Source organism: Primulina tabacum, chromosome 13 (genome assembly GCF_025594145.1).
Source record: "Primulina tabacum isolate GXHZ01 chromosome 13, ASM2559414v2, whole genome shotgun sequence".
In the NCBI taxonomy this organism is placed as follows: Eukaryota; Viridiplantae; Streptophyta; class Magnoliopsida; order Lamiales; family Gesneriaceae; genus Primulina; species Primulina tabacum.
The window spans coordinates 27,035,086-27,058,869 of NC_134562.1; the positions used below are offsets into that span (position 1 = coordinate 27,035,086).

A 23,784-nucleotide genomic window follows, 5' to 3' on the forward strand; every position below is an offset into this window, starting at 1 on the left:
AAACATCGTGGATGCCAGACAATGACTAGGGCAAATCCAAACGATAAGCGCAAGTCCCAATACGCTCAACAATCTCGTAGGGGCCAACGAAACGAGGTGACAACTTACCCCTCATGCCAAAACGAACAACACCTCTAAATGGAGAGATCATCAAAAATACAAAATATCCAACTTGAAATTCTAGAGGTCGACGACGTCTGTTAGCATAACTAGCTTGCTGATCTTGGGCAGCTTTCATTCTCTGACGAATCAACTGGACTTTATCATGCATTTCCTGAACAATGTCAGGTCCAGTCAACTGCTTCTCACCAAATTCATCCCAACAAAGAGGTGATCGACATCGTCTGCCGTACAAAGCTTCAAAAGGAGCCATACCAATAGTCACCTGAAAACTGTTGTTATATGAAAATTCTACCAGTGGTAAAGCTTCCTGCCAACTGTCTTTAAAGTCAATGACTACAGCTCGAAGCAGATCTTCGAGTGTCTGGATTGTACGCTCTGTCTGACCATCTGTCTGAGGATGGTAAGCAGTACTCATCGCAAGACGTGTACCCATTTTTTTTTGGAAACTAGTCCAAAATTTTGATGTGAATCTAGGGTCACGATCTGAGACTATTGCAACTGGAACTCCATGAAGTCTCACAACATTTTCAATATACAGATGAGCCATTTTCTTGTACGAATACGTCCTCTCATACGGAATAAAGTGTGCTGACTTAGATAATCTGTCGACAATCACCCAAATGGCATCGAAATGACGAGAAGTACGTGGAAAATGCCTGACAAAATCCATAGCCACGTGCTCCCAGTTTCACCGAGGAACCTCAAGACTATGCAGTAATCCTCCAGGTCTCATTGGTTCTGCTTTGACTTGCTGACAGATCATACAACGAGACACAAACTCAGCCACATCCTTTTTCATATTCTTCCACCAAAACTGAGGCCGTAGAATATGATACATTTTCCTTCCTCCTGGGTGGATACTATATCGAGTACAATGATCTTTTTTAAGGATGGCTGTACGCACTTCAGGAATATCTGGGACAACCAATCTACCATTCAACCGAAGAGAATCATCTGAGTGAATTGAGAAACAAGATTGGTGTCATTGAGATACTAACTCATAAGATTTCAGAACTCGATCATCAGTTTTCTGAGCTGACTTTATAATCTGAATCAACTCTGGCTCAATAGAAATCTGAGACACACAAACAGCATTACCTTGGATTTGAAAATTCAACCCAGAGGTGCAAATATCCTCTCGTAACTTAGAAACACGAATCGAGGATAAATTAACATCAACAACCTTACGACTCAAAGCATCGGCAATGACATTCACTTTTCCCGGATGATACTGGATCTCACAATTATAATCTTTCAAAAGATCCATCCAACGTCTCTGTCTCATATTCAGATATGACTGAGAGAACAGATAATTCAAACTTTTGTGATCAGAATAGATTACATATTGCTCCCCAAACAAATAATGCCTCCAAATCTTGAGAGCAAAAACAATAGCAGCCAATTCCAAGTCATGAACAGGATACTTAGACTCATCCGGTTTCAACTGACGAGAACCATAGGCCACAACTCTGCCATGCTGCATCAGTACACAACCTAATCCTCGATTTGATGCATCGGTACAAACAACGAATCCTCCAGAACCACTTGGGATGGTAAGAACTGGTGCAGAAGTCAATCTCTTCTTCAACTCGACAAAACTTAGCTCACATTCATCAAACCAAATGAATCTTTGATTTTTCTGAGTCAGTTGAGTGATAGGTTTAGCAATCTTTGAGAAATTTTCGATAAATCTCCGGTAATAACCAGCTAAACCCATGAAACTACGAATCTCTGGAACATTGGTCGGTCGTGCCTAGTTCAGAACTGCTTCCACTTTACTTGGATCGACAGAAATACCATGTTGAGATATGACATGGCCCAGAAACACAACTCTATCTAATCAAAACTCACACTTGGATAGCTTGGCGTACAATTGCTTCTTTTGAAGAATTCGAAGAACTATCCTCAAGTGTTTGGCATGCTCTTCCTCGGACCTGGAATAAACAAGAATATCATCGATGAATACAATCACAAAACGATCGAGATATTTACGAAATACTCGATTCATCAAGTCCATAAACATAGCAGGAGCGTTGGTCAAACCAAAAAGCATAACCAAAAATTCAAAGTGTCCGTATCTCGTGCGAAAAGCTGTTTTCGGCACATCTTCTTGTCTAACTCGCACTTGATGGTACCCAGAACGGAGATCAATCTTACAATACACTGAAGTACCTTGCAACTGATCAAATAAGTCATCAATCCTAGGGAGTGGATATTTATTTTTGACAGTAAACTTATTCAGTTGCCGATAATCAATACACAACCTCATCGTTCCATCGTTCTTCTTGACAAATAGAATCGGTGCACCCCACGGTGAAGAACTTGGACGAATATAACCTTTACTCAACAAATCTTATAATTGTTATTTCAGTTCTTTTAGCTCAACATGAGCTAAACGATATGGTGCTCGAGATATGGGTTCAGTTCCTGGCATTAATTCGATATTGAACTCAACTTCTCGTTCTGGTGGAAAACCAGGAATCTCTTCTGGAAACACATCAGGAAACTCACAGACTACAGGAATATCAGAAATCCGTTCCTCATCTTGCGATAGATCAACAGCATAAACAAGAAAACCTTCATGACCAGAATCTAACAATCGATTCATCTCAATGGCAGAAACTAGAGGAATCTTGGCTTGAGAACCACAGCCATAGAAATTCCATTTAGGAGCAAAACTAGGCCTGAAACGAACTATTCCTCTATAACAGTCAACAGTGGCACGATTTGCAGTCAAAACATCCATACCAACGATGCAATCAAAGTCATACATAGGTAGAACTATGAGATTCAGATACAGAACATTTTCATCGTGAAACAAAACCGCATTGAACACCACATTATCAGTGATAATCATTTTGCCCATCGGAGTAGCAATAGATAGATTGAAATTCATACTAGTTGTGCGAAGATCATGCGAAACGACGAATGCATGAGAAACAAAGGAATGAGATGCTCCAGTATCAAATAACACTCGTGCTATAAAACCACATATAGTACAATTACCGGTAATGACAGTACCTGGAGCTGCCTGAACCTCATCCTCAGTCAAGGCAAATACACGAACATGTGATTGATTCTGTTGACCATCTTGCCCTCTGGACTGATGTGAAGGGCGACTAGGTTGGTGGGAAGACTGGGACGCTGCTGGAATTCTATTACTTTGAGCTCCACTACCTGCCTGGGCTGATTTCCCCATCTTACTAGGACAGACTCTAGCAAAATGACCCGACCGACCACAATTATTACAAACCTCTTGAACTCCAACACACTGATTACTGGAATGCTTGCCTCCACAGTGATCACAGTAAGGTCCACTATAACGATATCCACCATGGTTCCCTGAACTCGAAGAACTAGAACCGGGCTTCTTAAATTGCTTCCCACGTGGATGAAGAGATGCAGAACCAGATGAACTGAATTGTTGCCTCCCCGGCTGATGATGTTTGGTAGAAACTCGATTGTCACTCCTCTTAAGACTAGCTTTAGCCCTTTTTGCTATTTCCACTGCTTCAAGATAATTCAGTGGCTTACTGGTAGAAACAAAAAGGTGCAGATGATCGTTCAATCCTTCAATGAAACTTTCAACAACCGTAATCTGACTTGCAGCCACATGAGGAGCATATCTCAGCATAGCATAAAAAGAATCTGCATACTCCGCAACTGACATATCGCCTTGTTTCAGGTTATGAAACTCAGAAGCCTTAGAACTGTAAAATGATGGAGGACAATAACTCTTCTTAAACTTCAGCTTGAATATATCCCACGATGGAACAATCCTCTGAGCATCTAAAGTCATCAATGTAGTAGACCACCACATTTTGGCACGATCTTTCAAATGATGCACAGCTAATCTCAATCGACACTCTGGAGGATACTCAATCAAATCAAAAAATTCCTCAATCTCAGAAATCCATAACTCAGCTTTCTCAGCTCCCTCCGAACCACTGAATCGAGGAGGATGCATAGAATGGAAACGCGCAACTGACTCATCCATCCTAAGCTGCTCTAGCTGATCAGCAGCTTGCTCAACAAAAGTTTCATCAACAACACGGACACGAGGTCTACCACGTCCACGACCTCGACCACGACCTCGACCTCGAGCTAAAGGAATCTCATCAACAGGAATTTCTCCACTTCCCTCCATTCTATACGATAAAACACCAAAACAATTAGAATGGAAGTAAACAAAACATATAACCACATAAGTATGTTGTCAATTAGCATACACAGGCGCAACAACCATTTTAGTGCCAAGGCTCTAGTTCGAGCGTATCCCAATTTACGCTCTGATACCAAGATGTGAGGCCCATTTACTCTAATGACAATTAATGATCAAACAATAATGGTTTGACTTAAAGCTGCAGCGGAAAAAGGTTTAAAATACTTTAAAACGGACCTCAGGGCCTAAAAAAAATTCGGCATGACCTCCCCGTAAGTAGGACATCCCGAAAAATTTAACAGCAGTTTATATCAAAATATACTCCAACTAGAGTCATTAAATCAAAAACCGAAGTTAAACAACCTATAGCCGCACTGGTCAGGACTAAGCAGAAATTAAAACTTACCAATTACTCACCAGATCAAAAGAATCTCAGAGACGACTCAAAACATCACAAAACCACCAAATACCACTACAGATACACGGGGCATCTCCCCGGCAAATAAACTACAATACAAGACTGAACAAACTCAAGACATACATATAGACTAACTGGGAGACTCCACAGAACAGAACCAAGCAATCCAACCTCAATCCCGAGCTCCACTGCCGGAACCTCGGCCTGATGCTGCAAAACGACTCGGGAGATCTACCATGGTGCCTAATAGCAACCACAGCAGCTCCCCCAGTAAAAAACTGAGGTTAGGATTCTGGTATGAAACAGTTCAACTATAACAACAATAACATAAATAATGCTTAATCATATAATAAAATGTAATATGCAATGCATGAAAGGCTCAACGAATAACTGGGATAACAGGAGCCAACAAACGGTACGATAACAACTGGAATGATGCTCGAGCAACAACACAGGGGAGCTACATCGTCATGCAGCTAAACCGCCCTGCCAAGTATGCGAGGTATGCCAAGCTGTGCTGAATAACACCCCTGACTCGGCCTCCATACAGCTGATACGATATAACAAGATGGCACAACAGAACGAACTAGATGACACAATCCCAGCGCTCACCTCAAAAGGCTGCACTAACCACGGGATTGTTCAATCACATCTACAATCTCATGTTTATAGGCCTATCAGTCACACAATGATCCCGAGATAAACAACAGTACCGGATAACAACGGATATCAACAATGGGCTAACAAGAACGATAGGGCTCAACATGAATGTCATAACTGTATGCCCGATGCTAAATGCCAATAATATATCATAATAATAAACATAGATCACAACGAAGGCATTTAACAATTTACAACAGTCAACAAGTCATAAACACAATCAATGCACCACAGAATGACAATTAAACATAATTTATGTTTTACCGTCGTATGTTACCGAGCTATAACATACCTATACCAACTTGAAAATCCAATAACAATTTCACTTCAAGACACGCGGCCTAAACAAAGCAACAATAAGCCGATAATGAAAACTACATTCCACACCAATGTCCAATTTGGCACAAAAGGGCATAAAATTCGTATATCGCTCAATATTAACTCAAATCAATATCCGCTAATTGAAAATGAAAGATAACTTGAATATCTAACTTTTTCTAGAAGAAACCATCTTTCAAATCTCAGTAGATTAATCCCAGAATTATCAAGAACACACCGCCACTCAACAAATTTTCGGACATAATTTTCCTACTGAGCAGTTTCAGAAAAACCACCATTACTTGCTCAATTCTTACTGAAATTTAACGAATCTTATATCATTACGAAGACAACACATAGCTCTACAACTTTCATTTTAACCAAAAACCCAGAATCTGAGTGCATATATGCCATAAAACCAAATTACAGTAGGTGTTGTACACAGCTCCAACACAGAATTCCATTTTGACACGTTTTGGTAGAAAAATCATATCAAATCCGTTTATTTTCCAAATTCAATGATTCTAGTGGCTATAGAAAGTTAACAAACAGATCTACAAGTTTTATTTGAACCACAAGTCGAGATTCGTAACGCACAATACACAAAACTTCGAATTTCAGAAGCACAAGAACTGAACTCACCAAAATATTGCACAGAAACAGGGCTCACGAAATGGAGCTTCTATCTGCTCGCTTCCTTGCTCAAAATTCGTGATTTATGACTCAAAACGAAGGTACTGATGTAAGGAAGACAACCTCTCAAACCGATCGAAATTTTGATGCCGGATGAAGGAGATATCGCGATTTTTCCGCAGCTGCTCCAAGAGTTGCGGGAATTTGGGTTTTCTTCTTTCTTTTTCCCTTTTCTTCTTTCTCTCACTTCTTTTCTCTTTTCAATGAGATATGTGTGTATGTATATGTATATTTATATATTGTGTATTTGGTTATTCAAATAGTAACTCAAGCCCATTTATCCCGGTCTGTATTTATTTTGCTCTCGTGTCTTATTTAAACTCTATATGTATTTTATATCGTTAAATTCTCCGATATTCTAAAATACATATTTTTAACACATTTCTTGAATTTATATGACATAAATAATTATTCTAATTATGCCAAATTACCGGATAATTAATTATAGGGCTTTACATTTCAATACCTTACTCCTGAATTATTTAGATATCTCCCCAACATTCTCGTCACATACGCAATATCTTGAAGTTTACAAACCTGAGCATATATTATACTTTCCACTACAGATGCATAGAGAATCTTCTGCATTTATTTTTTCTCAAAATCATTCTTGAGGCATTGTTTGAGACTAAATTTGTCTCCCTTATCCACAGGGGTATCCATTGGTTTACAGTCTTTCATTCCATATCGCTTAAGAATTTTCTCGATGTAGTCTTTCTGAAATAATCCAAGAATACATCGAGAATTATCCTGATGTATCTGGATACCTAGTACAAAAGATGCATCACCAAAATATTTTATCTCAAATTCTTACCTTGTCAAGATGTCTGCTTGAGCCCACAGAAGATTTTATTTAATTACAAACCATATTATTTGTGTCTTTGGACACAAATTTTATCTTTTCACCATATAAATTTTTTCATGAATGTCACTATTTGGAAACACAGTCTTTATGTCCATCTGATGAATCTCAAGATCGAAATGCGTCACCTAATCCATTATAATCCTTAAAGAGTCTTTCGGAAAAATCAAAGAGAAATTATCTTTATAATCAATATGTTCTTTCTATGTAAAGCCTTTAGCAACAAGACAAACCTTATACATTTCCACATTATCTTTAAAATCCCTCTTTATTTTAAATATCAATTTGCAACCAATAGGTTTCACACATTTAGGAATGGGACAAGATCCCATAATTCACTGTCATTCATAGACTTTATCTCCTCATTCATGGCATCATTCCACTTTTGAGAGTTAGAACTTTCCATGCTTGACGGAAAATGATAGGATCATCCTCCATTGTTCTAATGTTTGTCTCATGTTATTGAAGAAATACAATATAATCATCTTTCATTGCATTTCTCTACTCCCTAGTGGATCTCCTTAGTGATATAAGTCTGGAGGTGCTTGAGTTTGTTCATCTAGAATAAGAGGATCTCTAACATCATCTTCCTATATTGTGTCTCGGTCAAAGTGACGAATATAATCCTAATTAGTGCCCAAGACACATACGGTTAGATCTGACACTTTTAATCTTTAAGACAAGTTGATTTTAACTTCAACTTTATAATTTTTGAACACATCCAATAATTGTATCTTTTCATGAATGTGATAAATGAAATCATATCTTGAAAAATTGTTTGTGAACGTTATAAAATATTTTCGATCATTCCAAGAAGCCGAAGAGAATGGTTCACAAATATCGTTATGTACAAGTTCTAAGTCGCCTGAATTCCTATTGGCTTCAAATATCTTTTGTTGGTTTTTTACTCTTTATACAATTAACACAATTATTATAATCTGTGTAATATAAAGGTTCGAGAATTTCATCTGACATAAATCTTCTTATTCTCTTTTCAGATATATGACTCAACCTATTGTGATGTAACACAACTGAATTCTCATTAATTAATTTTTTTTAGTGTCTCTACTTGTTCACAGGGATTCATTAAATGAAGTAATAACATCCAAAGAATTAAGATTATTGTATATTGATAAAGAACCAGAATCAACCAGCTTTGAATCATAAAATAAACTTAATTTTCAATTTCCAGAAGAACAAGAGCAACCAAATTTGTCCAATGCAAAAATAAAAATCAAATTGAGTCTAAAAGACGGTTCACGAAGTGTTTCAAAAAGATCCAAATATATTACAGTCTTTAAAAATAATCTAAATTTCTCTATTGCCTCAACTTCAACTGTGATGCCCGGTCTAGGAATTCATAATTATTCCTTACAATGTGCCACATTTTCCACAATATTTATTTATTGAACTGCTATCTTTATTTTTATTATTATTAAAAAATATTGTGGAAAAAATTTAAATATTTTCTACTATCATTAAAAGATTATACACAAATATTTACATTCTTATTTCAAATATGTATAATTATTTTACAGCGGAAGTTTAACATTTATTTATAAACAGATCATCATGACTTTCAAATGCTCTTATTTCAGCTTCAGTTATCTTCCTCCTGTTCCAATTCTGGGGTTCCTGTGTCTGGAAATTACAATAGACGAAGAGAAACAGAGGGTTAAGTCTTTGAGGACTTAGTGAGTTTAAATTAATATATATCTTTTAAATAAGTTAAAATAGCGCTTCAACATAATTATGCATGAAGTAATAAGCATAACAAATTAGATGTTATGAATGCTATGAAATTACTACGAATAATAGATAAATGCAATTATTTCATAAATTAACATTGGTGACTCTAATTGAGCACTTATAAGATCCTTTTACGAGCCGGGTGAACCATTCTCCGGACCGAAATACTCGGTGCGCGTTGTTCAGATGAACCATATACCTGGGACTTTTGACCCGTTGTTCATTGAACTCAATTTCCGGGCCGAAGCCACGTTGTCCAGTGGATTCAATTTTCGGACCGAAATCCGTTGTCCATGAATCCATTCATTAATGGTATATCAATCCATTCATAAATATGCAAGAAAATATATCAGTAATCGAAATGAATTGTAGATGATATTTGAACATTAAATAAATGCTATTGAAATTTCAAGGCCAAATGCCAAAGGCTTTAATAGAAGAATGAATAGTAATTTCCTCACCTGATAACTTACAGTTTAGGCTTGATTAGTAATCCGAATTGTTGAAGCAAGTCCTAAAAATATATTATGAATGATATTTATATGTCAGAGTTTTAAATAATAGTTGATCATTTCCATATTATTTTTTGTTCAAAATTTAACCCGGTTGATTTTACTTAAGTTTGTAAAATTCATATTAATTAGAAGATATCTCTAAACATTACGAAAGTTGGCCAAAAAGTCGTAAATATCACCAGGAAGGTTCGGCCACCGGAATTCCAGCGATACGGCGGCGCGTGTGGGTTCCGGCGTGTGACTGGCCTTCCGGCGGCCACGCGCGGCCGGTTTTTTTCAGCATATGTAACTTTGCAAGATCTTTAATTCTTATGTTGAAACTATTTTCAAATTCCTAGCCGATCAATACCAGATTTAAATATCGTCTTATGGAGAACTAAGGTACTCCGGCATTCCGAAAATGTTAGTTCCGGCAATATTTTGGGACGACGGATGGTATGTACCTTATCTATGTAACAAGAGGTACAACTTTTGTGTTCAAGTCAACCTCTAGTTTGGTGTGTAGCTATAAAAAAGATAAGCGTAGATTACCTTGCTTGAAATGGGATTCCGTTGCCGTTTCTCGGAATATCTTTGTTTGATTTTCTTGCTTTTTGATCGATCCTTTTTCGTCACCTCCAGTGCTATATTGTTTTACGATATGAGATGAATAGTTGGTGATTTATTGAAATGTTTCGGAAAGGTTTATGGATTTTCTTCTATTTTTTTCTTCCTCTTCTTCCCTTTCCTCCTTTCTTCTTTCGTTTCCCTCTCTCTCTCTCGGATTGTTTCTTCGGTTGGTTTGGATTGAAAATGAAAAGTTTTCAGTTATATATATATAGCCGAGAATCCAAGAATCCAAGCTTATCCTTATTAATTTTATTTTTTTTATTAATAGAAAAGATTATGTTTATCTAAACTTAATATCATTATATTCTTGTATCTAATTATTATATTATATTAAACCTATGTATTGAACCTAATTATAATTTTGTCTTTAAATATTGTACTTAATTACTTAACATATATGTTGAGCTTAATTATAATATTTTATTATATTTTGAGTATTTGGTTTTGGAATGGGAACCTCATAGTACTTGATGAATTTTTAAGTGTATTGTGATGTATTTTAATGTATTTCTAGATACTTTGGACAAATAAAATTTGTACCGAAAAATAATATGGTAAAATAATAAAATGAAAATAATAAAATTTAGTTATACTAATAAAATTTAAAATGCATTTATGCACCTTTGTGTTTAGGGTGTCATAATAGCCCCTTCTTTTAAAAATCTGGTCCCCAGATTTAAGAGTTATTGGAATAAATGCGGATATTGACATCTCATATCTTTCTCTGTTTCCCATGTTGCTTCTTCAATGTTGTGGTTTCTCCATAAGACTTTTATCAACTGAATTGGTCGACCACGAAGTTCCTTTATTCTTTGGTCCAAAACTCGTTCTTCATATGTTAGATTTTCTTCCAGATCTATCTGTTTGTGGTCAATCAATTGGGCTGAGTCTATTTTGCATTTCCTTAATTGTGATACGTGGAATACGTTATGTATATCAGAGATATTTTCGGGTAGAGATAGACGATAAGCCACAGTGCCTATTCGTTCTCACTTTAAAGGGTCCCACAAATCGAGGATGCAACTTTCCCTTCTTTCCAGTACGCTTGATTCCTTTTCTTGGTGATACTTTTAGTAATACGTAATCTCCGACTTCAAATTTTAAATCTTTCCGCCTCTTATCTGCATAACTCGTTCTGTCGACTTTGAGCTGTTTGTATTCGTTGCCTGATAAGTTGTATTTTCTCGATAGCTTCTTGTATAATGTCAGACCTGATTGCTCGTTCTTGTCCATTCTTTGTGCCTCTCCATTCATCCATATCCCAGTTAAGAGGAGAGCGACATTTTCTTTCCATATAATGCTTCATATGGTGCCATTTGTATTGAGGATTGATAACTATTGTTATATGAAAATTCAACTAGAGGCAAATGTTTTCTCCAGTTTGCCCCAAAATCCAGCACACATGCGCGAAGCATGTCTTCCATTATTTGAATGGTTCGTTCAGACTGACCATCAGTTTGCGGATGTGCTGCTGTGCTAAAATTTAATTTGGTACCAAGGCATTCCTGAAGTTTTTTCCATAATCTTGACGTAAACTTCGGATCTCTATCAGATACTATGGTAGTGGGGATACCATGTAACCGTATAATTTCCTTCTGATAGAGTTCAGCCAGTTTTTCCACCCCATATTTGTGACTTATGGGTATGAAATGTGCTGACTTGGTTAAGCGATCAACGATAACCCATATGCTATTAAAACCTCCTGGGAGTTGGGGTAATTCAGTCACAAAGTCCATAGTTATTTGATCCCATTTCCATTCTGGTATAGGTAGTGGTTGCAAAAGACCTGCTGGTCTTTGATGTTCAGTCTTTATCATTTGGCAAGATAGGCATTGCGAAATGAAATCTGCAATATCTCGTTTCATTCCTTTCCACCAGAAGTGTTTTTTAATCTCTTGATACATCTTAGATCCTCCTGGATGAATGCTGATCCGAGACTGATGTGATTTTTCTATTATTTCCTTTTTCATTGAGCTAGGCACACAAATACGGTCATGATAGAATAGTATTCCTTGTGAATTGGTGACGAAATTTGAATCAGTGCGGAGTTTGGAAACTTCTTGGTCCAATTCTTGATTTTGCTTAATTCTGGTATGAAATTCAGGTTCGATTCTTAATCCGGCCAAGTGCCCACGTGAATGGATGTGTACCCATTCTCTTACTTCTTTCATTTCCAAACAAGCCATGCTAATCTTTCTACTTAAAGCATCAGCTACTACATTAGCTTTACCTGATTGATAAAGAATGGAACAATCGTAATCTTCCAAAAATTCAATCCATCTTCTTTGCCTCATGTTCAGCTCTTTTTGAGTAAATAAATACTTCAGGCTTTTGTGGTCTGTATAAATATCAAAAGTGGAACCGTACAAATAGTGTCTCCATTTTGCTAATGCAAACACTATTGCTCCTAATTCCAGATCATGAGTGGGATAATTTAACTCGTGATTCTTTAATTTTCTAGATGCATATACAATAACTTTATCATTTTGCATCAATACACATCCAAAGCCTTCTTTTGAGGCATCTGTGCCACAAATCCTTCTGTCCCTTTTGGTAAAGCTAGTACATGTGCACTGGTAAGCATTTCTTTTAATTTGCAAAAACTTTTCTCACACTCATCATTCCACAAGAAAGGGTTGTCTTTGCGAGTTAGCTGTGTCAGGGGAACATCAATTTTCGCAAAATCTTTAATGAATCTTCGGTAGTATCCTGCTAGGCCGAGAAAACTTCTAATTTCTGTGATGTTGATTGGTTGTTTCCAATGAGATATGGCTTCTATTTTTGCAGGATCTACTTCCAGTCATTTCTTAGAGATAAAGTGGCCAAGAAATGACATTTTTTCTAACCAAAATTCACACTTACTGAATTTGGCATACAATTGATGTTCTTTTAAAGTTTTGAGAATCAATCGTAGATGTTGAGCATGTTCCTCATGATTTTTTGAAAATATCAAAATGTCATCTATGAATATGACAACGAATTTGTCCAAGAATGGTTGAAATATTCGATGCATCATATCCATGAAAGCTGCAGGAGCGTTGGTTAATCCGAATGGCATTACCACAAACTCATAGTGTCCATAACGGGTATTAAAAGCCGTTTTGGAGATGTCATCCTTGTCGCAAATCAAGTTTTGAATATACTTGAGACCCTTGCAAGACATCAAACAATTCTTCTATATGCGGTAGATGATATTTGTTTTTGATGGTAACATTGTTAAATTCTCGATAATCAATGCACATCCTTAGAGTTCCATCTTTCTTTTTGACAAATAATACAGGAGCACCCCATGGCGATGTACTAGGCCGGACGTATTTCTTGTCCATGAGCTCTTGTAATTGAAGTTTTAATTCTTTTAACTCTGAAGGTGCCATTCGGTATGGAGTTTTAGATCTGGGTTGTGCTCCAGGTATTAGATCAATGGAAAATTCTTCGTCTCTCTGAGGAGGTAAAGTATTGATCTCTTCAGGAAAAACCTCTGGAAATTCTTGTACAACTGAGATTTCTGAGATCTTGAGTTGATACTTTGGCTTATTTATCAAATAAGCTAGAAATCCTTGTCCGTTGTCTCTTAGTATAGCCCTAGATTCTGCTTTTGATACTATTCCCAGGGTATGGTTAGCTTTGGAAATGATTGGATGAGAAGTTTGAAGATAAACTTCTTTTGTGTGGCAGTTGAGCTGGACTTGATGTCTAAATAACCAGTCCATTACAAGAATAATATCATAGTTCTTGATAGGTACTTCAATCAAATCTGCTAGATATTCTTTTTCTTGGAATTTTAAGGGACAGTTTTTGTAAATGATGTCAGTAATCATCGTTGTCCCTAAAGGTGAGCTAATTTCGAAGCTATATGGTAGCTGTTCCGATGATAGTTGTAATTTATGTACAAAAACTTTTGAGATAAAAGAATGAGTAGCTCCTGGATCAAATAAAGTTTTTGCAGAACTGGATAATATGGTAATGGTATCTTCTACGACTGCAGTGGGGTCAACTTCCTCCTCTTTGTTTCCTAAGAGGGCATAGGCTCGAGCAGGTATCTTTGACTTTGTTGTGGGTTGAGTCTTTTGCGTTCTTTTTGGAAAATCTTGAATACGGTGTTGCTCACTTCCGCAAATAAGACATTTCCCACCTTTTCTCCAGCACTTTTCTTCTTCATGATTTGGTAATCCGCAATATCCACACTTTTTATTGTTGTTTCTTGGAACTTTTCCTTTGACAGCTTCTCCTTTGCCTGACTGATTGTGTTCTTTTTTCAAATTTTCTTTTCCGATTGTTATCTTTAAAAAGGTTGGGCTTCCTGATTTTCTTTTCTTCTTCCTCTTTTTTAAGAAGTACCTTAATGTCTTCTTCTACTCGTAGAGCTTGATTGACAGCAGAAACATAACTGGCAACTTCTGTGGCCAATGTTGCCCAACGGATATCTATATTTAATCCTTGAACAAATTTTTATCTTTTTCTTACCTCATCTTCCATGTAGTGTGGTGCATAATGTATAAAACGGTGGAATTCTGCCTCATATTGAGCTACGGTCATGTCACCTTGGACTAAACCCATAAACTCACGTTCTCGGGTATTTAATATAACTTGAGTTATATATTTACCTTCGAATTCTTGCAGAAAATTGTCCCACGTTTTTGGGGTGTGATTCTTTGTCCACTTATGTTCCACCGTACGCCACCAGTTATGAGCGGCTTCTTCAAATAAGTAAGTGGAAAAATTCACCTTTTGTTCTTCAGAATAATTGAGAATAGAGAATATTTTGTTGATTTTGTTTAGCCAATATTCTGCTTGATACGCATCTGGTTCGCCTTCAAACTTTGGCGGTTTGAATCTCAAAAATCTCTCAAGAGCTCGATCATTTGCCTCAATGTGATGTTCTTGAGCTTGATCATGAGATTGTGGTTGATTTTGCTGACAAAACTGCACAAATTGATGCATTATTTCAAACATATTTTGTATTTTTTGTTTCTTGGGGGGGATTGTGTTGAGCGCTTCTGGAATTTCCACCAGTTGACGAGTTGTGGTCATCTTGAGAGGGAATATCTTGTCTGATTCTGGCTCGAGTACTATTTTGTGAAGAAGTCATTCTAAACACATAAATATAAAATATGAACATATCTTGCACTATATATATGTCATAAATGTACATAGTTATGTCAGAGGGTAAACAGACAGTTTTATTTATAAATAGGACATGTTTCAAATATTTACAATACCCAAGCATAATACAAACAGAACTAGCAAACTGGGTCATCATGCCTACAAAAAGTGATGACCTTGATAATCATCATACCTACAAAAGATGATGATTATTAATACTAGTTATATACTAGTGTCAAATAGTCATTGTCTTCATTCGTTGTCTGAGAGATCTATAAAAGTTGTGTGGCTCGAGCCTTCATTTGTGCCAGTGGTTTCCATGGTAACATTTTGATCCGTATTTGGCAGTGATGTATATGGTTCAACTGGATCCAGTTCATAACTAAGCTCATTAACATTTTCACTTTCGGGTATGATAGTCATTGGAACAAGTTCATCTACTCCAAATACAAAGTTTTCCCCCGTGAATTCAGGAAGAAATTCAAATTCAGGTGACTGCAATAGATAATCTTCTATCATAAAAGGTTTTTGATCTAGTGTTGTGTTCATGACTCCAGGATATTCTACAAAAGGGGTTGGTACATACTGTGGAATATTTTTAGTCAAGCTACTACCTCCGGTTTCAAATGTGTTAGTGATGGGAGGAGCTGTGGTCTGATTAGCTTGATTTGTGTAAGATGGACCGATAACACCAGGTTCCATTCCATGGATAGATTGAAAAACAAGTTCACGCCCATGCATGATTAAGTGGTCAATGTGGATTGAAGGGTGTGATACTCCTTTTAAGAAACTAATCAAACCTCGGTCATAGAATTCATGCATGTCTAGTAAATATATAAGAGTGCGGTCTCTTTCATATAGTACATGACCCAAATCTCCCTGATAGGCTAGATTATCAGTCCTCATCCGTTCTTCAATAAATCCATGAAAAGTTTCAGTTGTTCCAAAGGTTTCAAAATGCTCCCGATACATATTCACTAGGCATTTCAAATCCGAGTTTTCTTTGCTTAATTTTGCTATTTCTTCCTCCATTTGTTTGATGATTATAGTTTGTTTTTTCCTTGATGTCCTACTAGACTCCGTCATCCTAAAAGGAGACATTTCAATTATGAGGAAAACATAAAGAATAACGTATGACATTATAATAAACCTTAGACTCCTGTCTCTAGAATCTAAGAAACCTGGCTCTGAATACCACATCAGTGACGCCCGGTTTAAGAATTCATAATTGTTCCTTACTGAGTGCCACATTTTCTACAATATTTATTTGTTGAACTGCTATCTTTATTTTTACCATTATTAAAAAATATTGTAGATAAAATTTAAATATTTTCTACTATCATTAAAAGATTATACACAAATATTTACATTCTTATTTCAAATATGTACAATTATTTTACAGCGGAAGTTTAACATTTATTTATATACAGATCATCATAACTTTCAAATGCTCTTATTTCAGCTTCAGTTATTTTCCTCATGTTCCAATTCTGGGGTTCCTGTGTCTGGAAAATTACAATAGACGAAGAGAAACAGAGGGTTAAGTCTTTGAGGACTTAGTGAGTTTAAATTAATATATATCTTTTAAATAAGTTAAAATAGCGCTTCAACATAATTATGCATGAAGTAATAAGCATAACAAATTAGATGTTATGAATGCTATGAAATTACTACGAATAATAGATAAATGCAATTATTTCATAAATTAACATTGGTGACTCTAATTGAGCACTTATAAGATCCTTTTACGAGCCGGGTGAACCATTCTCCGGACCGAAATACTCGGTGCGCGTTGTTCAGATGAACCATATACCCGGGACTTTTGACCCGTTGTTCATTGGACTCAATTTTCGGGCCGAAGCCACGTTGTCCAGTGGACTCAATTTCTGGACCGAAATACGTTGTCCATGACTCCATTCATTATTGGTATATCAATCCATTCATAAATATGCAAGAAAATATATCAGTAATCGAAATGAATTGTAGATGATATTTGAACATTAAATAAATGCTATTGAAATTTCAAGGCCAAATGCCAAAAGCTTTAATAGAAGAATGAATAGTAATTTCCTCACCTGATAACTTACAGTTTAGGCTTGATTAGTAATCCGAATTGTTGAAGCAAGTCCTAAAAATATATTATGAATGATATTTTATATGTCAGAGTTTTAAAAATTTCTGAAGATTTTTTTATAAAAAAAACCGAACCGTAATTGGAAATTATAAACCTCAATCCATGAAAAATTTGTGTTGGAACATTTCATGTTCGCAATCTTGATTTTGATGTTAACAAAACTTGTTATTTTGTTTCAAATGAATTTATCTAAGTGCGCAGCAAGCTGAAACTGACCAGGCTTCGAACTTATCAGTTTTCGAGTCAGAACTGAAGCAATCGAAATGCAAACTGAAAGCACCAACTGATTGCTCAAACTCAACCAGTTCAACTGAAATATAAAAGATCAGTTCAACTGATTGTCCAGCTGATAGGTGGTTCGGCAGAAAACCTTCAGAAGCCCGGCCAGCTGACGAAGAGTTCAACTGATAAAGAGCCCAGCTGATCAGTTCAACTGAAGCAGTGAAATCAGTTCAGCTGAAGAGCCAACTGATTTCATCAAACCAGTTCAAGACCAGTTCAACTGATCAGTTCAGAACATCGGTTAGGAGCCGATCAGTTTACAGACCATGACAAGCTTATCTAAGTATAATCCAGCTGTGCACATAAAAGACAATAATGGACGTTGCAGCAGGACGTAAAGCCAAAACTTTCCAGAATGGCTGTTGGAAAGTACAAGACAAATATCGAGGAACAGATTCAAATTGAAAGCAAACATATTTGATGAGTCTTGGTGTATGGTCACATTGCTCCTATATATAGAAGATCAAGACCATCAAAAAACATAGACAGAGATATAGAATTGTGTGGAAAATACAGATGTGTGCGGAAAAACATGTGAGAAGAAGAAGGGCACGATCAACTCATATTTGCTTACAGAAGCAATCAGCCCAGATTTGAGAGAACACTTCAAAGTGTCATCAGCTCAGTTTAGGAGCATTTTTTTCTCAGTGTGTGAGAACACTTCGTGTTGTAATCATGTCATTTCTCAAACACACGCACACACAATCACTTACATATACAGAGAGTAGAGCTTATTGAATAGCTGAGTGAGTCTTGCACAAAGACAATAAACTTGTGTATGTAGTCTTTAACACATAGACGTTAAACAAGTGTTGTCTGGAAGGTGTTGCCTTCAGTCTAGGCTAGGAGTTCAGTTAGGCAGTAGGGTAAGTTTTATGCTGAGTGGGTTTGTACAAAGCTTTATATAAATCAAAGTCTTCTAGTGGATCCTACCCGATGTGGTAGAAGGGGTGACGTAGGAGCAGTTGAAGTCTCCGAACATCCATAAATATATATTGTGTAATTAACTGTTTAACTATTGTTTTCAAACTGATTTGATCAGTTCGAGCTGTTATCAGTTCAGTTCTCACCATAACTGAACTGATATACGCAAGAACGATCCCCTTTATTTCAGTTATTCAGTTCACACAAGTTTAAAAGCTTTAAACTAATCAGCTTTCTTAATAAAAGATTACTTCGATTATTTTCCGCTTGGTATAAAACCAAACTCGATCTAATTCCGGTGTATACATTTTTAGAACACGAGCTATTGAAGATCATTGAGAATATTGTGTTTGAATCACCCTCGCAGGTGCCCCGAACCGATCCATCAATTTGTTTTCGACCAAAATATATTCCTGATTTGAAGCCATATAAAAAAGTTTCAAACAACATTTTCTTTCCCAGATCTGGAGCCAAATAATATCTAAAAATTTAAACAAATCTCATTTATTCAAGCAATGAGTGGCTTTGATAACACTTGTTGGTGAAAATACACATAAAATACGAAATTCATTATGCCAAATCATTAAGAATTTGATAGAAAACGTAAATGGCAATGTACTTGAAGCTACAATCCTGAATTATTTGGAACGTATCTTGAGCTTCCAGATTTACGTGATATTTTTCTTGAGAGAATCCTTTAGTTTTCTCTTCTGAACTATTTTATTATTGAGAGAGAAAGAGGACCCATATATAGATAATGTTTATCATTATCTTATGATATTTCTATTTTAATTCAACATAAAACAGAAATTATACTTATGTCTCTATACATTAAAAGCACATAACCTATTAGATATATTAAAACTCAATAACCCAAAATATTAATTAATCACTTTATTTGGTCTTAACTTAATCGAAAACTCACAATACACAAATATTCAAGCCTTTATAAATATAATTGATCCAACATGTAAATATCTACAAGAAATGGTAGTTTAGAAATCGTAGATAAATATTTCGGATATGTAGTAAAACTTAACATCAAGGTAATAATGTCATAATTGGAAACTTCTTAAATTTTATGAAATGTAACGATTCTCCCCGACGCTCCTTAAATCCGCACATATTTAAGTGTTCCCACGTGGAATTCACATTTGTCCATCAATTCTATCGTTTCTCACTCCACGCATATGAACATACTTCATGGGAACATTATTGACAAGAACAAATTAGGGGTGGGCATAAAACCCGAAAAACCGATAAAACCGACCGAACCGAATAATTCGGTTTAAATGGTTCGGTTTTATCGGTTTTTCGGTCGGTTATGGTTTTAAAATTTATGAAGTTCGGTTTTTCGGTTCGGTTTTCGGTTTTAATCCCCATAAAAACCGAAAAACCGAACCGGCCATATTATTGTTAAATATAAGGTTTTTATGTATAATGGGCCATATTATTGGTAAGTATAAGATTTTTTATGTATAACGGACCTATTCAGATTTAGGAATTTAGTATCATTAACCCTCAATTTTTCAATCTGATCGTTTTCTCTTTTTCTTACCACTCATCAGTCGACGTTTTCTCTTTTTTCTATATATATTTCTTTAATATTTTCGTAAGATTATTTGTGTTCCATTCAAGCTGGTTGACACCTTGTTACCATTCTTATTACTGAATATTCCGTTGGATTCATGCATTTTCCGTGTTTACGTGATTAATTAGTTATATATTGTTATTATATTCGTATGACATGTTTGTACACAACACATGTTATATATATATATATATATATATATATATATAAGATTAAGTCTCAGAAATTAAATATTTGAAAAATACTATGATTTAGATTTTAATGGCATAAAGTGACATATAATTTTATTTCTCAACAAATTTTAGCCAACCGTATATAACCGACCGTATAAACCGAACCTTATTACAAAAAAACCGAACCGAACCATAATAAAATGGTTTGGTTTTGGACTAGAGATATTCAAAACCGAAAACCGAAAAACCGAACCGTTGTAGAGTAAAACCGGACCAAACCGACCGTTGCCCACCCCTAGAACAAATATTGTTGGGTCAAGTGCATACGAGTGACAGTATTGAGATGAGTGACATCTTGAGAAGTTCTTGGGCTTTAAGCTTCGTACGCTTGATTTATTGACTAGGTGAACTATAAAAGAGTGACGTTAAATCTTAACGGATAATATTGTCTCTGTTGGAGATAGAGTCATCAATAGGAAAATGCTTAAGACTGATATCTAAGGGATAAGAGACAACACCAGCAGATAGACATGCATCTCCCGAACTCATTGGCCTAACAGTTTTGTCCATTAGCACTCAAGTAGGTTCACTCTACAATAGTCATTAATATAAAAAAATAAAGTTGTGCATTAACATTATAATTTTAGGTATAATGATATGCAATTGATCTAACAAATATATACAATGCTAGCCTTGAAATATGTGTACTCGTTACCAATGTCGATGATATATTTTCTCAGAATTCAAGGAAACATTTTATTCATATACCTAATAATACCTTGGAAATTTGTGTGACCGGGACTTTATAATCAGATAAAATTTTTGAATAATGTTTGCAGGTAGCAAAATATAAAATTTTATTATTTTTAAATTTTTACTATAAAAAAATCAGGTAAAATTTTATGTCGAGCAGATAGTAGTTATTCTATGTGTATATATGCATATTTCTAATCCATTAATAGTGATATACTCAATATACGATGCTCCATGTAGTATTCAAGCAACTGTTATTTTGGACGATATTTAAAAATTATATTCATGTTTAAATGTGAATATGGACACGATCAATTTTGTGAGACATATATTATATTTGAGTCACATGAAAAAATATTATTTTTTATTGTAAATATGTGTAAGGTTGATTCGTCTCGCGAATAAAAATTCATAAAGCCATCTCACAAGAGATCTACTACCAATAAAAAATTGGGAGAATTCAATGCGAGAATAACAATTTCCTTAAAAACTCAGTGCATTGGTTACCATTTTTAATTTGAGAAGGCATAAAAATAAACTTTAAAATTAGATATTAAATTATTTATTAGTGGAACGAGCCCCAATGAGGTATCGTGAAGCCCATGTCTTGATTGCCCGACTCGTTCATTCACATAACCTAGTTCAGTTCATGTTACCTCTCTATCTTTCTGTGCAGCCTTTCTTTTATTTGATTAATTGTTTGGCACACACTTACATGGAATCACAGATGGATCGATGTAAGGTGCTCATTTTAAATTAAAAAAACAAACAAACAAATAAATAGTGCCCCACAATTGAGGATCTTAGCATATAATAACAATTTCATAAGAAATCAAGGGTGCATTCATTTGACTCATTTACATATAGGAGAAATTATATATCATGTAATTTGTCAGTTTTTCATTTCTCATTATGGTGTAGGTCAATTTACAGTATTGGTCAATTAATCTACATTTTGTTTTTCAATTTTCGTCGGAGTGCTGACGTGACGTCTAATATATCAGCAATGTCCACGTGATTAATTTTAAGTGTTGATGAAGCAAAAAAATGATATTACCCGATTGCAAAAGAGTCGGGTAGTTTGTAAATATTTGAGTGACCAGTTAATACTCGATAGTCCAAAGAACGACCTTTTTCGGATGTTGTCTATATAAAAAAGAAAAGTGAGTGGCGTCTCGTGGTTTCAAGCGAAGATATTCCGATACTCAAGTCTGTAGTTGGTCGATAAAAGTCCCAAAGAACTAGTGACTTGGACTAAAAATAGAGTTTATCTTGAAAATTAGGTGGCATGAGCTATTTATAGATTTTTGGAGAGTTTTGCGAGCTTTAGCTTCTATGAACCTAGTTGAATTTATGGGTCTTGATAGATTACATTAATAAATAATTGAAAAGAAATTGAACTCGATTTGATGAGCTCAATTTAGTAGGCTAAATAATAATAGGTCATAACCCTTAAAGTGTCATATCATTTATTCGTTTAATGTTATCAATATTTAGTGTTACGTAATTATTTCTATGAAAAATGATTAAAATTGAAAAATATAAACGCAAATTAGTGTATTACTATCAGTTGACTGATAACATAATAAGAATAAAAAAAAATTCCTAAAAAAGTATAATTTTTTATTTCTCTAATTAGTCACAAGCAGACCTTAACTCTGTCCTATTGACATTGGATATGTGGAAGCCCTTACTGAAACCCTAATACTATATAAATACCCACACAGAGCAGCAACTTTCTCGAGTCACCCCCACCAAAATTCTTGATTCTTTCTTCTCTCTTCTTTCAATATACATTTAACTTGAATGTATAGCATGTCAAAACTGGAGTATCGAAATCCGAAACCACACAACATTACAAGCAATGCCCGCTTAAAACTTTTCGGATTCAACGTAACGGAAGATCTAGAAGAAGTAGATTCCACAAAAACTCCATCAAGGTCACCGGATTCCGGTGGTTTACCACCTTCATTGTCCCGGAAATACGAGTGTCAGTACTGCTCCCGTGAGTTCCCAAACTCACAAGCTTTGGGTGGACACCAAAACGCTCACAAGAAAGAGAGACAACAGCTGAAGCGTGCACAACTGCAGGCCACTCGAAACTCCGCCTTTTCCTGCATGCGAAACACGACGTTTCACTGCTTCATTCCACCGGAGAATCTCCTCCCCTCCGTCGATGTCCCACTTCCGGCGGTGGCGCAGCCTTCCCCGTCGTGGGTTCATGCTCCACGGGATGCACGGTCTTTGAATGTGTCGCGTCGCTGTGAAGTTTCAACTCCGGCAATTGATGGGCCTCAACAGCCCTTTAAAGCCCAAAAGGGTTTTGATGGCCCGATTTTTGATTACGCATTTGGGCTGGATTTGCATCTGAGCCTGGCTCCAGCCGCACCATAAGTTCTACTTTTCGATTCGGTTTCGGTTTCGGTTTTTTTTTTTCAAAGCAAATGAAGAAGAATCACCAATGAAGTGTTTTCGCATGTATTTATAAAAATGTATGACCTTTTCATGATTAAAAAATAAAAAATACAACAATGTGCAACTTAATAAAGATATGTGAAGAAACAAATTGAATGGGTTCAATTCTGAAAAAGATAATGACAATTTAGGCAAAAGGGATTTGCCAAGCATTATTATTTAAAAAATAATCGTGAAAAATGAATAAGTTGAGCAGCCGTTTTATTATATTTTTGAATCCACCTTTAGTATAACAATTGT

At 35.7% G+C, this 23,784-nt stretch overlaps 3 protein-coding genes across 3 annotated transcripts; 1 reads left to right on the forward strand and 2 right to left on the reverse strand.

The window, feature by feature from the left end:
• Positions 1-1,105: 1,105 nt before the first annotated feature.
• LOC142521955 (uncharacterized) lies at positions 1,106-11,342 on the reverse strand. The gene is made up of 6 exons (XM_075625128.1): positions 11,103-11,342; positions 5,666-5,704; positions 4,827-4,981; positions 2,510-4,271; positions 1,995-2,057; positions 1,106-1,762 (listed from the first exon to the last, which is right to left on the reverse strand). The coding sequence occupies exons 1-6, from the start codon at positions 11,340-11,342 to the stop codon at positions 1,106-1,108; spliced, it is 2,916 nt and encodes a 971-aa protein (XP_075481243.1).
• Positions 11,343-12,600: 1,258 nt separating this feature from the next.
• Positions 12,601-15,050, reverse strand: LOC142521956 (uncharacterized). Its single transcript, XM_075625129.1, has 3 exons — positions 14,574-15,050; positions 13,388-14,461; positions 12,601-12,762 (listed from the first exon to the last, which is right to left on the reverse strand). The coding sequence occupies exons 1-3, from the start codon at positions 15,048-15,050 to the stop codon at positions 12,601-12,603; spliced, it is 1,713 nt and encodes a 570-aa protein (XP_075481244.1).
• Positions 15,051-22,757: 7,707 nt separating this feature from the next.
• LOC142522971 (zinc finger protein GIS3-like) lies at positions 22,758-23,513 on the forward strand. Its single transcript, XM_075626588.1, has one exon. The coding sequence runs from the start codon at positions 22,876-22,878 to the stop codon at positions 23,461-23,463; it is 588 nt and encodes a 195-aa protein (XP_075482703.1). The 5' UTR covers positions 22,758-22,875; the 3' UTR covers positions 23,464-23,513.
• The last annotated feature ends 271 nt before the right edge of the window (positions 23,514-23,784 follow it).

Coding starts and splice junctions, on each gene's coding strand:
- LOC142521955 (XM_075625128.1), bottom strand. CDS start 11,342: ATGGACAAGAACGAGCAATCAGGTCTGACATTATACAAGAAGCTATCG. Junction 4,982..5,665: donor AATTGTTATTGGATTTTCAA/GTTGGTATAGGT, acceptor TCCTAACCTCAG/TTTTTTACTGGGGGAGCTGC. Junction 1,763..1,994: donor ATTCTTCAAAAGAAGCAATT/GTACGCCAAGCT, acceptor CAACTGACTCAG/AAAAATCAAAGATTCATTTG.
- LOC142522971 (XM_075626588.1), top strand. CDS start 22,876: ATGTATAGCATGTCAAAACTGGAGTATCGAAATCCGAAACCACACAAC.
- LOC142521956 (XM_075625129.1), bottom strand. CDS start 15,050: ATGCATCAATTTGTGCAGTTTTGTCAGCAAAATCAACCACAATCTCAT. Junction 14,462..14,573: donor CACACTACATGGAAGATGAG/GTAAGAAAAAGA, acceptor CTCTACGAGTAG/AAGAAGACATTAAGGTACTT. Junction 12,763..13,387: donor CATCGCCATGGGGTGCTCCT/GTATTATTTGTC, acceptor CCCCTGACACAG/CTAACTCGCAAAGACAACCC.